We start from the raw sequence: 16,628 nt of genomic DNA on the forward strand, positions 1-16,628 counted from the left end.
CTCCACAGTTTCGATTGGACAGGGCAGGTCTCGGCCTATTGGTTGAAAGACGATCCCCGGAATTCCTTTATAAAGGTGGGTTCAGGTGGCAGGAGCTCTAGTACCTGTTTCCTGAGAGTGGCAACGGCTTTGTGGCTCTGGTTATGAATCTGTGCCGTTAATCACCAGGAGTCGTTACTGGTACATAGATTCCTTGTCGATGTCCACACCAAGAACTTAGGCCTGTTAGAAATTATTACACATCCACCCAGCAAAGTTTGCACAGGACCCTATTCAAATCAGTCAAATGGTTGTGTAATAATTACACCCCTACGTGATTTCATCTCCATGGGTATTCAAACATGCTTTGCTTCGTAATTTTCGTTTACACCCCTGAACTTGAAAAGCAAACGCCCCTTACACGCTTGTTACACTCGGGTAAATTCCTGCCTCAGTTCCCTTTGGCGGCAGAATCCACGTTTGCCGGGCCCCCGGGACGGAGCATGCCTGTTCAGTTACCCCTGCAGGGCCCTGGGCCCAGGACTTTCTGCCCCAGCCCCCAGGTCAGGGGTATTTGCTTGGACTCCCCTCGCAGTAACCGCTGTTTGTTTGTGTCCAATGCAGAGCTTTTCAGACCACCACCCCCTCCCCTGCCAGGCAGCGGGTTTCGCCTTTATCCCTCCCGGAGAAATCAAGGGTCTGGCCTGGGCCTGGCTGATGTGATTTGTTGCTCCTCCCCTCAGCAGCCTAAGACTTTTGCATCCTTCAAGGGAAGGGTCTGGGGGAAGCAGGCCGGGTTGCACACCTCTGCCTCCTCGGTCCCTTCTGCCTGAGCCGGCTGCCCTGTCCCGCCCCAGCACATCTTAGAGCATCTGGTGTCGAGGCCTTGCGTTTAAGTCCTCTTATTTGAGATGCTCAGCTCCTCCACACTAATGTGCCAGCTCACACTCAGCCTTTTAAAAGCATTAAAATTTTAGCTGGATTTTTTCTCACTTGCGCGTAGAGTAGCCACCTGTCTCGAATTCTTTCTGAGACGAAGCAATTGGTACGTCTTATCTCTTGTCCAAAGGCTCGTCACTCTTTAGGGTTCAGTTCTGTCTCCCAAACTTCACTCTCTGATACACTCGAAAAAAGAAAAGCAAGCAAGCAAGCTATAATTCTGTAGATTACCCAGGCTTTTCTCCTGGTTAAATTAGGAGTGACATTCTCTTGAGGCTTTCCACATTCTCTTCAGAAGCAGAACCTCTACTAAAGGTGATTTTGTTACTCTCTTAAATCAGTGGTGTTTCCACCATTGCACTTACTAAAATTTGTCATTATTTTTACTTTGCCTCCTCTGGTGGACTTTAACCCCATGAAGACACGAACTACATACAACTCTTCATTACTGTGATCCCTGCAGCACGCAGGGGACCCAGTACTCAGAGCTAAGTGGATTGATACATATAGCAGGTATTTACATTTTCAGAAACAGAAAACATTAACCCAACACAGGAAGAACCGGCCAGTTGCAACACCCACAGACTGCTGGAGAACAGGAGAGGAAGAAGAGCCCCTCTAAAGGCTAAACCGGGAATATATTCAGAACCATCTGTTAGATTTTCATTTACAATCTGTCTGGGGATTCGGGCCACAGCGTTGACCAAATTCAAAACATAAATCACAAACAAGAAAGGTATTCCGAACCATTTTAATTAAGTTTCAAGAAAAAGTGAAGTAAATGAAATAGCAAAACATCAATAATTCTTTATTGTTTATTCTCCTCTTACAAAAGACAGTTGGGACAAATAAATATAAAATGGTATGTAACTTATTTAGCAATGGGCAAACAGGTTTTCTTGGTATTTTCTGCAGGAATAAAATCATAACATTTTCAGAAGTACATTCTCCTATGCACCACCCACCTTCCATTAAAAAAAAGTCAATTCTTTTAATCCCCTACAGTTTTTAACAAAGGAGCAAAATAAGCAATCTAAGGCTGACTCAAGGACTAAGACATCTGAATCAAGTTTAAAAATATATATATGATGTTGCTCAGAAACTTCAACTAATGAATATTCTCACAAGTTTTTCATTTATAATTTGTATGAATAAGATATCCATTCTGTTTAAATCTGCATGGCAAGTAAAATAAAACAGAAAACTGAGTACAGTATGTATACTTTCCTATCCTAAGAGAAATCATTAAATACAGGAGGTATATTTCATATACAGTGAACATGCCATGTGTTTTTGTAAAGTCAACGGAATCCTGATTTCCTATGCCTTACAGGTGATGCAACAGATGACAGACGAATGTCACCTGTGACCAAACCCAGCTGAGACAGTTAGCTCAATAAGCACACACATAGCAGCCCGCCCGAGCCTGAGCGATAAATGGCTGTCCAATTACATTGTTTCACTAAAACATTTCATCAGGGTAACACCTGAAGAGCTTTACTAATACTTCTTTTTAAATATTCTTATTTAATGATTTATCCATCAAGTGGAAATATGTACAATAGTTATTTTAAACCAAGACAGGGGATAATTAGTTTTAAAAATCCATTTCAAGTGATTCCTTCCTTGGTGCTTAACAGTCACTTTCCACATCACAAAGATCATTCAGAAAGGCAGAAAAGAATAAAAAATGTTTAAAGGGTTGTCATCAAAAGAACCAAACTGATTTTAAATTCACTCTGGTCTACCTAGGCCTCATACTAATGACATCTTACTGGAGTCCCTGTAATGTTAACAACATGAATGTTAAAATAGAAAAAACTGGCTTTTATATTTAAAAATAAGCCCCCTCACCTCCATGGCTACCTCTCAACTATGTTAAGCTGAAAATTAATGTGGTTATTTAGGGGTTGATGTGATATTTGTACTGTGTGCTAAAAACAATCCGTATGAACTCTTCAAACTTTTTAGGGCCAATACCAACTTAATGCTCAGGGCGTTCACTCCCTCCGAGGCCGCGTGGAGGAAGTGAAAAATGGCAGGACGAGGAGAAGCAGGTCAGAAATAGCACCTAGGCCGGAGGACTGGCCGCTCCACGCGCCGGGCAGCGGGGCCCAACCACGTTTGCGTGCTTCGTGGACAGAACAGCTTACGTTTGGGGAAAACTAGGTTATCTGGTTCTACGTCTGAAAGAGCCAATTTAAATTTAGGGGGAAATATATCTTTTTTAAATTTGTGGGTGAAGGTTATTAAAACATGAGGTCAGTTTCCTAAGAGGCGAATCACAACTCCCCGGAAGGACGAAGCACCGCCACCAGCCCAGGGTGCGAGGCCAGCACAGCAGCGCGCAGGCTCGGCACGCCCGCCAGAGTCGTAGGGCTGCAACCCAGGGATTTACGCCGACCTCCTCCCGGGGGAAAACAGTGTTTCGTGAAGGGTACAGATCATGCCCCCTGCTCCTGAGACATACACACGTCACTCCTAGTGACAGCCCACGTTGTGACAACTTAGAAATCTGAGTTTAATTCCAGGAAACATAAATCTGGAATATGAATTTGAGGACAGATAGTACAAACAGGAACCTGCCTACAATAATCTTTTATATTTTTTTCCTTTCAGGCTACTGAAAATCTGCACATAGACAAGGCAATTGATTCTCCTAATGAAAATACCCCCGTCCACGTAGCCCAGGTCTCCGTCAGATCCCACGGCGAGCATGTGGTAGGCTCCGTCCTATTCCACAGGAGCATTTTCTTGTGAGCCCGTGGGGTTGTGATCAATTCTTTCCGGAAATACGAGCTTCTCGCAGACGGCCTCCTTGATGGGCAGGTACGGCGCTACCTCGTTGGGCTCGGTGAACACGGCCGGTGGAACGTGCTGGGAACACAGAGACCCCGTCAGCACAGGCCCAGGGGCTGCCCCGACCCTGCCAGGAGCGCTGGGTGTAAAGCCCACTGACTTCAGGACGAAGCGTGACACGGGCGGACAAGGAGCATCACTAAGTGCCCCCGGTAATACCAGGCACCGTCGTTACTACCGACTCTTCGGCCGGCTACTCCCACCCAAGTACTAACCCGGCGGGACCCTGCCCGGCGGCCGGGATCAGATGGGATCGGGCGCGTTCGGGATGGCGTGGCCGCAGACCAGCCCTGCTGCAGAATGGACTCAAACACCACGTGGGCACGGCACTCACGATGCGCCCTAAATGTCCTAAGAATTTAATCAATCTCTCTCTTTTTTCACTGAAATCCCTTCTGTTTGAACTGAACGCCTCTCAGTCCAACACCCCTCTCCCTGCGGCTCCCAGCCCCCGACAGCACCGGTCTTCGCCCAGAGCCCGTGTGCGGCCGCCCTTCCGACCCCCGTGCGCTCCGTGCCCCGGCAGCAGTGAGCGCCACGGGTCGCAAGAATGTCAAGTCTGCAGGAAGGTATCACTTTTTAAACAACCTACACAGAACCGGAAGTTCCAAGGAGGCCCTACACAAGCCCCAGGGGAGCGAGGACTAGAGAGAAGCTGCGCCCAGACCAGCACGCTGTGGTGCGGAACCACCACGCCTGGGGAAAGGCGGGGACCAAGCGAACGAAATCACGGGGTAGCGAGTGGAAAGCACATCCAGTTGGTGCCAACCAACCCGGGGTGCGCCTCAGGGTAGTCCACACCTCCAGGTCTTCGCTCTTCCAGAATAAAACGTGGAAATCAGATTGGATGGCGGCTACCACGCCTCACAGCTCTCACTGGTCTTGTATTGGCGGTTAGTTCAAGGTTACGTCGGGCAGGATTTACCTTATCGAGCCCTGAGGTGTGCATGGTTGCAGGGATACAGGTGGGTCTGGGTGGACAGACGGGGTAATGGGGGATGCCGTATTTAAAGGGAAACATACAAATCCAACATCTAAAAAGTCGGTATTTAAATACTGTACCGTTAAATTAGCAACTTTGCTCTCTCGTGATGTATATTCCCGCAACATGTAGGTCTTGTCGGCCTGTGTTGAAAAATAAAAAACATTGCAACAAGTTTACTTGTATTGATTTTACAGTCCCTGCTGCTACACGGAACTGCTTACATCGCGTGCAGGTGTGAAAGTGGCGCGCACTCCGGCGAGACCACCTCGTTCCCCAGTGAGGGAACAGCCAGCTGCCTCTCACCAAGAACCCTGAGCTGTGCATTCCCACCCCCGCAAGGCACAGTGACGTCAGACACAACCGCGAGAATGGATTTCATGATTTCCATGTCAGGGGGACACGAGCAAAGGGTCTCCCTTCAAGTTCAGAACCGCAGCTTTTCCATAAGCTATCAATGCCATCACCTACCTACGTAACAGTGGCTACTTCTGTGTTCCAAAAAGAATTAAAAATGTCACTCTCTCCCATTTCCACAAAAGTCCTGCCAAATGGCTTATATAAAATCATTTTTTTTGTACTTCAATTTTTCCCATTTAATTTTTCTTTAGGTTTTAAAACAGTAATTGATAATTTTTATTTGGGGGGGTACTTTCTAATACAAGAAAACCACAAGATTAAACTCCTTAAGGTTTTAATCTTTTTATCTATAAAGACAGATTAGTGCTCACTGTAAAAAAAAAAAAAGTATTTAAAGCACAGGCAGCTGGGCTGCACAGGAGCGGAGGAAGGGCCCAGGCGGCTTGGAGAAGGAGGGGCAGAGGTCACGCCCCTGGGGGGGGGGGCAGGAAGGCACGGGTGTGCTCCGAGAGGGAGACCCCACGAGGGACAGTTCTCTTGAGCACAGATTCAGTACATACGAGACCTTTTAACAAGCACCGTAACCCCCTTCCCACAGCAAGGAGCGTCCTGTGGAACACGTTTCCGGCCACGAGAACTTCGGAGAGCAGCCGTGCCGTCTCGGTAGCTGCGGTCCCCAGGGCACTGACACGGGCCACACGGCACACGGCAGATCTAGCTTCGGCTCCCACACGGGGAGACGGCACAGACAGACCCGGTCGGCGCGAGCGCGTCTGCCGAGCGGGGACGGTACCTCGTGGTACAGCCTCGTGTCGTTCATTCTGATGAGCACCCCGTCGATGCGCAAGAAAAACCGCAAGAGCAGGAAGAAGCTGGAGGGCATCACTCTCTGGAAGGAACAACGGACGTCAGTACTGTAATGAAGACCACACATTGTCCCTGTGCTGAATGAAATTTTTAAAAGCATCAAAGTCCTGAATGAGCACCACACAGACACCTCTGAACCAGCGGTTCTTTGTTTCAGGGCCAACTAAGGCTCAAAACCTTGTTTATAATACGCAGCATCCCGGTTCCAGTTTCCTACAACAGAAATGTATTTCTCCTAGGTCAAAAGGCACTGCTGTTAAAAAGACTTCTTAGCATATCCCTAAGTAATGGGAAAACTATATAACGTTCGCTTTAGAAAAGGCAGTGCTTGTCGTCAACGTCGCCACCAGTGACGCCAAATGAAAGAGCCACCCAGCTCTTCGTTGCTGCGCATCTTCCGTTCACTTCGCGTGGAACAGACGGGAGGCCTCGGGCGGAGGCTCCAGGCCAGTGCAGCCGGTCGGGCGCTGGTGCACCGGGCCGTTAGAGCACGCCCCTAACCTCCTCCGTCCGGGGTGCACCCATGCACCCCTGCTCCCCAAGTGTAACCAGGGAAGGGCCGAGTGGGTGGAGCGTGAACAGGTGGGTTCTACGCATCAGACGGCGGTTCTCTCCTCGGGGCGTCTGGACGTGTGCGGTGAGCAGCACGGACGGGCAACCGCATTCACAGCCAGAGCGCTCGCTGTCCTGCAGCGCACACGCAGGACGACCCACGGGGGGCAAAGTCCCACCCTGCCTCCCTCGGAACGTCCAAAGGTCTCGCCCGCGTCCCCGCAGGGAACACAACCATCTGTAGTTCTCTGACAGGAGAACTAATTCTGCTTTACAGATTAATACAGAACTCTGTATTATCCAGAAGGACAATGACCTCGTAAATCAAGGAGACAGTACACTTTGTGCGACTTGGAATTTTACTGATTTCATCACTTTGAAACATTCATTACCCAAGGCAGCGCCAGGCTGTGTTACCCGAGTCACCGCCTGGTAGCCGGCATCTGTCAACCCCCGTCTGTCCCTGCCACAGGCACAGCGACTCGGTGCGTGAACGCCGGCGCCTGGCTCCCTCCCCGGGCCCCCCAGTGCAGCTGCAGGGCGCTCACGCCGAACCGCGCCTCCCTTCACCCCAAGTCACCTGCCTGTACAGTGAGGGCGTTATGGGCACGTACCGGAGGGCAGCGCGTTATCTGTGCGGTTCATTTCAGGGCAATACGAGGGAGGAGGGCTACCTAAAGTGTGTGCTGACAACACAAGACGGAGCGATGGGTCTGATGAGGTGGAGAAGCGGGAACTTAGGGCAAGTCACTGGGCGACCCACGGCCCCTCCTTCGTGGGCAGCGGCGGGTGTGCGGAGCCCGCAGGCCAGCCTGACAGCCCTACGGCCAGGTTCTAACAGGAGTGCGCTCTGGCTCTGTGCTCTCTCTCTCTCTCTCTCTCTCTCTCTCTCTCTCTTTCTCCCTCCCTTCCCTCTCTAAAAATAAATAAATAAAGTTTAAAAAAAAAGAGGGAGACAAGAAGAGATAGCCCCTCTCTTTAAAAAAAATGCTTTGCTAAATTCTTCACAATGGACTAAGACTGAATTTGATAATGGCGATCAGTGAGATGTACTTGAGACCCCAGCGAAACTTCACATGACGTCATGTAAAGACCGTATGATTCAGAGTGAGCCTTACATTTCTGACCAATGTTAGGAGAGAAGACAGAAAGAAATTTTGAACAAAAATCACAATACTCACAATTTTCACACTTAGACTTGAAACTCCATGATCATGAAGCTCATCTTCAAACAGGAGAACTTCTTCAAAAAACTTAATCTGTTCTCTGGCTTTCAGTTTCTCTGTGTCTATGTGATCTGTCGTGGGCACGACCTGAAGGGAACACGGGAGAAAGGGCACGTGAACGAGTCTCCGGGAGCCGGAAGTCGGCACCGTGACCGCGGCATCGAGGTAAAACAGACCCTGACGGACCGGACCGGGCTGCCTCAGCCGGCGGCATCTCGTCCTGCCAACCGGAAAGGTCATCGGTTCGATTTCCGGTCAGGACACATGCCTGGGCTGCAGGTGCGGCTGCAGGTTCGGTGCCGGGTGGGGTCACATACGAGAGGAAACTGATGTTTCTCTCTCACACCAATACTTCTCTTCCTCCCTCCCTTCCCCCCTGTCTAAAAATACACAAATAAAACTTTTAAAGAACAATCAAACAAGTCCCGACATCCTCACTCTGGCAACGATGTGTCAAATGGCCTCAGAGTCACACCGCCCTCCAGGGCCCGAGGGGCCTTCCTCCCCACCCGGCCGGGAGGAAGGCCGTGGGCTCCCAGGAGCCGCTGGCACACAGCCAGAGCTCCAGAGCGAACGAATGACTGTCCTCTGAAAAACTGTGTGTTTTTTTGTCTTGGAAGCAGCACAGAAAAAGCTTGGAATACAGGAGTGGCAGCAGCTGAAGGCAAGAACTAAGTCCCACTGCGACCCCCGGCTCCCCCAGATCCTAAGAGTCCCGGCAGAGACAAGGGGCCCACCGACGGGCCGTCCTCCCTGACATTTTGCCCGAGCGCCAACCCGTGACACAGGGTCTCCAGTAAGGACTTCCACTGCAGGAATGACAGGGAGACAGTGCTGTTCTCTGCAATAGGACGTGGCGTCGAGAGGCTGCAATCTAAGCCAAGTTTCCCTCCCGTCAGCCACACTATCATTTCTCAAAGTACAACCAAGCCCCCAACAGAAGACCCCTGACTCCACCCTCCTACAGCCACTACCAGGAAGCAGCCCTCCTTCCGCAGGGTGGGCCGAGGACAGGCGCCGCCCCAGGCACGCAGGGCAGGGCGTGAGAGCCACCGAGCTTTCCCACGGCCCCTCTCCCGTCAAAGCCCTGCGGGCAGGCAGCGGTTTCCGCTCACCGAGTGACCGGTGAAGCTGAGACTCGGACAAGGAGCTGAAGTCGCCCCAGGTTCACACACAGCACAGGCAGGACGGGTCCTATCTGCCCACCCTCTGTTCAGCTGTAAAACTGGGGGCCACTAGCTAGCAGGTTCTGTCCAAGCCACCTGGCACCCCAAAAGGACAGATACATGCCCTCACGCTCCTCGACAGTGACAGCATGAAGTCAGTTCCTGCCCCAACCACGTTTTCGGTAAAAACTGCTCCATTTACCATGGCCTTCTTTTGCTTCCTGATGATGATCAATAAGCAAAACCCCCTCACATTGGGTTCTGAAGCCTCCCACAACAGAAATAAGTAGATGAAAATAGTAGCAACAAAGAAGCCATTACTAGAAAGTTCTGATGCCAAGACTGCCCATCACAACGGATGGCTCATAAATGCAGAAAACAGGCTTTACCTTTAACTTGAGTGACTCTCCAAGCAACGTTCCCTTGTAGTCGGTCGTGTAGGTCCAGTCGTACGGCTTCACCACCTCCTTGGAGTGCTCGCCCTCCGTCCTCGAACACCAGAACGAGAGGGCTCAGACTTAGCAACGCGGAATACGACCCTCTGCACTCACATGTCACACCGAATCAACTTCATTCGACAGGTGAGTAGAGCCCCCCACTACGCGCACACCCCCCGGCCACAGCGCACTGACGCAACCCCTGCCCCCCGCCCCGCACGTCCAGTGTCCAGCTCCACGTGCGCCGACGCAGCCTCCCCAGGCGGTCTGCGCATGCGCACCGCCTGGGGCGCGGCGGCTGCACCGCTCCCGCCGCACCTTCCAGGGCCTGAGTGCGCATCAGGCTCGAAGGGGGGAACTACCAGCTTGGCTACCACGGAAAATACACTTTTCTTAATTTCAAAGGTCCTCAATTTTTCAGTCTGATCAGAAACATTTTCCTTCAAAAACAGGGCCATTGGACTACAGGGGAAGCTACCCCTTAGCTCAACAGCAGTGAGAGCTCACGAAAGTGCCCCCCAAAGCTCGGCTCCAGTGCGACTCAACGGAACTCCACGGGTGCTCAAGCGGAGGGTCACTGGTCTCCGTTTTGTAGACGAGAAAAACTGATTTCAGAGTAATCCAACTACCACGTTTAGGACTAACACTCGCCCTTGGTTCTAATGAAGCACACACGTCAGGGCTGTTCCCTCCAGCCCGCGCTCCCGCCCGCCCGCCGCCGCCCGCACTCACCGGCTCTCCTGCCACTCCTCCGCGCACGCCACTTGCAGCATCCCCTGGTAGTTGTTGACGCACCTTAGCGCGTCCGTGGCGTTGAACTCGATCCCGAAGCCCGAGCAGTGCTGGATTCTTAAGACGTTGTCTCCGAACATCATCTCGGGGAGGGATGGCATGTGCAGCTCATCAGCTAACCTGCAACCGGAAGTCGGGGAGAACCGTTCCTACCGCTGCAGGCGCTCGGCTCTCCGTTTCACCCCGCATCGCCGAAGGAGTCCATTCGTTAACGTGGCGTGTTTAAAATCTGCACATGTTCCCATCATCCACTCTCTCTATGCATTTTGTTAGGACACTGGGCTAGCGAGTGGGCTAGTGAGACAGGCAATAAACAAAAAGACACATATACATGCCACAGTACCAGCTAGTGGTAGGCTATGCAAAAAATAAAGCGAGGCAATGGGGGGCCTACTTGAGGTAGGCGGTCAGAAGTCGCTTCTGAGAAGTGGAATTTGAGCCTCAGAACTACACCAAGAGCCAGGCAGTGCCCGGAGAGTCTGGGAGACCAACGATCACGCAGCCGGTGGGCGGGGCCACCAGGCCTCTCCACCCGCCAGCCGGCTGGCTGTGCGAACACCTGGGCCCAGCGGCCTCGTTAGAGAAGAGCTGTAGTCGACCCCCTGGAAAGCAGGGCCACAAATGACTGGTCCACAGATGTGTTCTGATTAGCCTGAACAACATTTGAAACGGATGCCAACAATTCCTGAGAGATAGTTGCCAACAAAACGAGAGACTTTTGAAAAATCTGGCCTTCTGGCCCCTCTGTTGTGGACGACAGTGCAAGGCCTGGCAATGCGTATGGCACCCCGACGGGCTGAGCTGAGTAGGGGTGGCCCCTGTCACTGGGTCCTTTGGAAAGCTGAGCGGGTAATCCCTGTTAGAAAGTGTTTCGGTGGAATAGTCACCTGCTTCTGAAAACAGGAGCTGTGTGTGTAAATGACCGTGCCCGTGACCCATGGCCTCAGTCAAAACCAGGACTTCCAATTTCGGGATGAAAGTTCCGCTTCTCAACCAAAGGCAGGTACCTACGGGCTGGCAGGGGCCCTACGTTCCGGCCAGAGAGCTCTGCCCAGCACACTCGGGCTGGATCGGAAAAGGGCCCAGGGAGCACCTCCGAGCTCTCCTCCCAAATAGGAGTGACAGCCGAGGGCCGCCCGGCCACAAGAGGCGGCAGGGGAGGAGCCACGAGGAGGCGCGGCGGGAGAGTGAGGGCGCCAGGAATCAGCAGGGGCAAAGCGGACACGGACACGGAGAAATGACCGGACCGAGAGGAGGGGCTGGCACATGGCTGCGGCTGGAACCGCTGCCCGTCTGCTGAGACGGTCCCCGGCACCTAGTCATTTCCTCACGAACTATCAAATCTCCATCACCCACAGTGACCTGGGTCTCTGGTCCCTGCAACCTGCAAGCAGAGGTTCCATGTAAGAGAATTTTCTAGTTACCTTACGTACCAAATGTATTTTATTGATTTTGAAAATTTTTCAAAATGGATTACAGATTTTTCTGTGTTCTTAAACAGAAAACATAAAATATTATTTAACTTGTTCTTGGTTGTCTGAGATCCTCCCATGGAACAGTCCTATAAGGCAACACGTCCAGTTCGACTACATGCGTGCACCCCCGGCAGCCCTATGAGGTAGCCCGGTGCAACCCCGGCAGCCTGGTGAAGTAGCCTGGTGCACCCCCAGTGGCCTGGTGAGGTAGCCTGGTGCACCCCCGGCGGCCCTGTGAGGTAGCCCGGTGATATGTAAAAGAATCACTGTCACTAACATACACAATTCAGATGTTCCCAGTTCAGACTATCTTAAACACTAGCCAAACACAGAGTATCTTAACACCATTCCTAATGCCAAGTGTCAGTAGGTGTTGCCATTCAGGACGCAGAAAGACAGGGAGCCTCTGCGGAATCAGAATTCTCTAGAGGCCGCCTCCTTAACCTGGCAGCTCCCCAATCCATTTATGGGGCACCCTTCCGGCTCGCACGCCCTGGGCACAGTGTCACTGAGACTTCAGGGTGGGTGAGGGCAAGCCTCTCTCTTGCCATAGGGAGACGGACTAAAGGTACTCTGCCAGGTCTATTTCAGACAGAACAGAGAGAGTAAAGACCTGGAATCTGACTCCCTGTACAACTCACCACGCACGCACCTCTCAGTCTGTAAGTAAACTGCCGTAAACACAGCTGGACCCGACTGCTGTGCGAGCCGCCCATGTACGCGGTGCCCGGTGCCACTATGTAACAGAGAGAAAGGGCGGAGAGGGAAACCCGGGCAGCCAGTCTGTGGGGGTGAAGGGAATTTTTTTCCCTAGTGGAGCTGCAAAAGTGTTCCTTTTCTATTTATTTATTTTTAACCAGGCAGCAAACACCCTTTCATGCCTCTCCTGTCTTCCCTGCTCACCTCTCTGGGCCTGACCCCTTCCTCCTCTTCTAGAAGGCTTTAGGTGACTCTCACTGGCCCCCCAGGTCCGAGGCACCGGCACTAAGGGGATAATCCCCGAACTGGAACCCTCGGACAAGTCCTTCTTAAGCTCCAACATAAATACGGGGTCCGGCACAAGTAACACCCCTGGTTTATGACCAGATCATTAGCATGTAGTCCTCTAACACAGCAATATCATACCCACGCACACCACATGACATTTTAGGTGAGATGTTCAACTTGAAACTATAAATGGTCACACCCGCCTTATTGCCCTACCCCCACACTCACACAGGCCTCACTCCTGCCGGACCCTGTGCATCCAAATACCTGCTTCGACCCCGCACAACTCACATCTCAGCCAACTCACTTGCCCTCCGCCTGACACGCCCACCCGCTCCAGCCTCCCGGCCGTTCGGCAGCAATGACTGCCACCCAACCGCTCCCACCAGCAGTCTTGCCACATCCCGCAGGTTCCTCTTTCCCCTCCCTCCTCCTGCCACCGGACATCAAGTGCAGGGGCCTGACCTCCTAAAGCCTCTCCTGCCCTCTCCCCTCTAACTGGTCTCCAACCCGTCCTCCACTTCACCCCAGAGAAATCTTTCCGAGCAGCGATTCTCACCCTTGGTCGTCTCACAGCACACAGAAACTAGTGACTAAAATTCTGCAGCGCACCAAAAACAGTTTTATGCCAATCTGGCAAAAATGGGCATAATTTTGATTCATTCACAACGGATGTCTATTGTGCTGGCTGCTGCCAGTTTTCTGACAATGTAAGGGAAAAGAGGTCAGTGTCCCTGACTACATTTTAGTCGGGTAGGAAGATTTTAAAAGTTCTTGCGGCACTCTGAAGTCGCTGTTTCGGAGTGTACATCTGATGATGTCACTACTTTGTACAAAATCGCACGGGGTGTAGCAGTCAGATGACACGCAAAACTCCTTAGCCTGGGGCATAAAAACTCCCTCTAATTTCTCCACTCCATCCGGCTGCCTCTCACTTCTCAGTCCCACCCCTCCGGCTCCCAGGCTCCCACCCCACGGACGCGGTCCTTCCGACCAATCAGGGCCCGCCCTCTCCCTGACCCCTGCACTACCCGCCCCACCGCGTGGCCAAGACACCACAATATACAGATGATGTATTAATAGAACTGTACTTAATCCTATATAGTTTTATTAGCTAATGTAACCCCAATAAATTCAGTTTAGTGAAAAAAAATTTAATGATTCGGTTAGTTCAAGCATCACAAATGCATCAAGGCTGTCGCTCTCTCTGGCCCCCGGCTTTACACGAGCCCCCGCCCCCACCCCAGCTCACCAACTAGATCAAGATTCAGTTCAGGCGCCCCAGCCTCCTGGGTGCCTTGTCCCCCTCGAGGACCTCACGCAACCCCGCGGAGACACCTCTCCGAATCGGTTATTCACACTGCATTATAATCGTCTCCGTCACCTGACCGTGAACGCCTGGACGCGGAGGCCGTCTTCCCCTGCCCTATCTCCTGTGCGGGGCACACCTGACGCGCTAGGAACCAAGCGTACGTCTCATCCCCGTTACCAACGCCAGGAAAACGGGCCACAGCCGCCCAGAGCTACCCACGGCGCAAAGGCGGCGCGGGCTGGGGCAGGTAGGGGCAGGTGGAGAGTCCTCCCCAACAGCCATGCGCTACTCAAACCCCGACTGAGTGACAGCTTCACGCAGGCGGCGCCCGGCGAACCCCCAGCGGGGGACGGGAGGGGCGATAGGTGTCTTCACCGAGACTGTCATTCAAGGGCCCCGCCTCGGGGTCCCGCCCCCGCCCCAGGGAGGGTGGGGGCGGCGCGGAGCCGCCCTGCCCCCAGCCCGGGCCCAGCTCCCGGCCCGCGCCCCGGCCCGGCCCGCAGCCTCACTTCTCCACGTCCGCCGACTTCATGATGTGGGTCTTGACGGCCGTCAGCTTCCAGGGCCCGAAGGAGAAGTCCCGGTGGCTGCTCTGGAAGCCGTGGATCATCATGGCCGAGGCGGGGCCCGCGTGGGCAGCGCGGGACGGGCTGGAGCGGCGGCGGCAGCGGACACCGGTTCCACCGCCTCGCTGCGGCCCGGCCCGGTCGGCTGCGGAGCCGTTACCATGCCCCGCCCCGCCCCTGCCGCCCACCCGGACGCCCGCCCTCCTTTCCGCCTCCTTCTCCGCCCCTTCGCCTTTTGCTTCCGGGACCAGTTGCCAACGTTGCGTGACCCGTGTCTTACGTCATGACGCACCGGAAAAAGGGAAGAGGGGAAACAGAAACAAGTGAGGGGCTGGGCTCGGCAGCAAGGGGCGTGGTCAAGGCCTCAGCCTCCCGGATCTCATTGGGTGACGTCACCTGGGCGATTTTACAGGACAGGTGATCTAGGGCTCTGTCCACGGTATGAAAGGCCAGACGCTACCTGACCAGCTAGCCCAGCCAGGATACACCAAGTGCCCTCGGGATACACCAAGACTGTGGGTTGGATCCCCGGTCAGGGCACATAAAATAATCAACCAATGATTGCATCATTAAGTGGAACAACAAACTGATCTGTCTCGCCCCCCCTCCCCACTCACACACCAATAAATAAGGTTAAAAAAGGGGCGGGGAGCAAGGCAGGGGTTGGGCTGGACCCCAGAGGTGGTTGGTGGGCGGGAGCCCAGAGACACAGTGGAGCCCGCAGGAGGACTCGCACAGCAGGCAAGCAGAGACGCTCCTGTCCAGCTGGGGAAGCACACCCTGAAGGGAGGGAAGGAGCTATCCTGGCGGAAGATGCAGCCACCGATCTGAGGACCGAGAAGAGCAGCACTCCGGTTGAACAGCCGTAGGAGAGGAGGCAGAACCGCAGCCCCAGAAAATTACCGCGGTAGGCGGTAGATAATGTCAAAGCATCAGGCATAGAGGAAGGAAAGCGGGGTCCATTACTCAAAAGGCTCAGTCACGGAGAAACAATTCCTGCGCTGGGAGTGCTCTTTCCTTTATCTCATGCGTGAGGTTAGAGCAAGCGCCCCCCCCCGCCCCCAGCGCGCCCACACCACCCAAAACCTGGGGTGGGGGGCAGGCACCAGGCCTGGCCAGGTAGTTCAATTGGTTAGAGCATCATTCCCATGCTAAGGTTGTGCGTTCTATCCCCAGTCAGAGCACATACAAGAATTAACCAATGAATGCATCAATCAGTGGAACAACAAATCTATGTTTCTCTCTCTCTCCCCTGCCTTCCTCTCTCCCTCAAATCAATAAATCAGTCACTAAATAAATAAAAAGAAAAAAACTTTGGAGAGTCTCTGTTCCATCTAACCAAAGAGCTCAGTGGCAACAAGGAGCTATTTGCAACATCTCCTTGAGCTGCCCTGTCCACAACCCTTGATGCCCCAAATGTGCACATTAAAGATAGAAGGGAGGCCAGGTGCTGTGAAAGGGAGGAAGAGAGAGGACAAGAGAATTCAGACTGCGGGGAATTTCATAGGCGGGGAGGGGCATGCCAGAGATGAGAATCTAAATATTTCAGCAGCAATATTTCAGCAGCGTAATGCTGTAAGGAGAGGGGGTGTAGAAGACCCAGAGGATTTGAGGAGATGAGAGAAGAGCAGAGTTGATTGCCTCCAAGTTGTTTTTCCAAGTTTATTTTTAAAAAAGAAGCATTGCCTACTCTGAACTTGTGGCATAACTTGGAAATAAAAGCAATCCATTAGGAAAGGAGAAATAAAAGCCAGTCATTGTAAACGCTCAGAGACCTTCAGAGAAATATTGAGCTGACTTGAACAAATATACTTTTTACAAGATACAATTTTATATACTTCCAAAAAAATTTGTTCCCACTGGTATATTTTCTTAACAATATGCATGGTGAAAAATACTTCCTGGTCAACTGATATCACTTTAACTCTTTTTTATTTAATAACGTAATCCATAGTATGGCTATTCTAGTTTATTCTACCTTTCCCTTGTGGATGGGGGTTTACTTTATTTATACTTTTTGCCATAACAAATAATGATATTGCAATAAACTTTCTTGTATATGTGTATTTTATGTTGGTGCTTTTATTTCCATGGGATGGATTCCCAGAAGTAGGATTCCTGGTGTCAAA

The 16,628-nt window shown here is 52.3% G+C and overlaps 1 protein-coding gene across 1 annotated transcript; it reads right to left on the bottom strand.

The window, feature by feature from the left end:
- Positions 1-1,655: 1,655 nt before the first annotated feature.
- On the bottom strand, positions 1,656-14,696 carry TIPRL (TOR signaling pathway regulator). The gene is made up of 7 exons (XM_028530670.2): positions 14,443-14,696; positions 10,100-10,279; positions 9,320-9,419; positions 7,720-7,851; positions 5,913-6,008; positions 4,840-4,902; positions 1,656-3,795 (listed from the first exon to the last, which is right to left on the bottom strand). Exons 1-7 carry the CDS (start codon positions 14,544-14,546, stop codon positions 3,652-3,654), a joined length of 819 nt encoding a protein of 272 aa, XP_028386471.1. The 5' UTR covers positions 14,547-14,696; the 3' UTR covers positions 1,656-3,651.
- Between the last annotated feature and the right edge of the window lie 1,932 nt (positions 14,697-16,628).

This window comes from Phyllostomus discolor, chromosome 14, assembly GCF_004126475.2.
Source record: "Phyllostomus discolor isolate MPI-MPIP mPhyDis1 chromosome 14, mPhyDis1.pri.v3, whole genome shotgun sequence".
NCBI lineage: Eukaryota > Metazoa > Chordata > Mammalia > Chiroptera > Phyllostomidae > Phyllostomus > Phyllostomus discolor.

Bases quoted from the DNA above. Each gene is read 5' to 3' on its own strand.
- TIPRL (XM_028530670.2), bottom strand. From the start codon at position 14,546: ATGATGATCCACGGCTTCCAGAGCAGCCACCGGGACTTCTCCTTCGGG. The intron at 10,280-14,442 runs GTGAGGCTGCGG...TTCCGGTTGCAG, and splicing joins AAGTCGGCGGACGTGGAGAA to GTTAGCTGATGAGCTGCACA. The intron at 6,009-7,719 runs GTGAGTATTGTG...TGTTCCTTCCAG, and splicing joins CAAGTCTAAGTGTGAAAATT to AGAGTGATGCCCTCCAGCTT.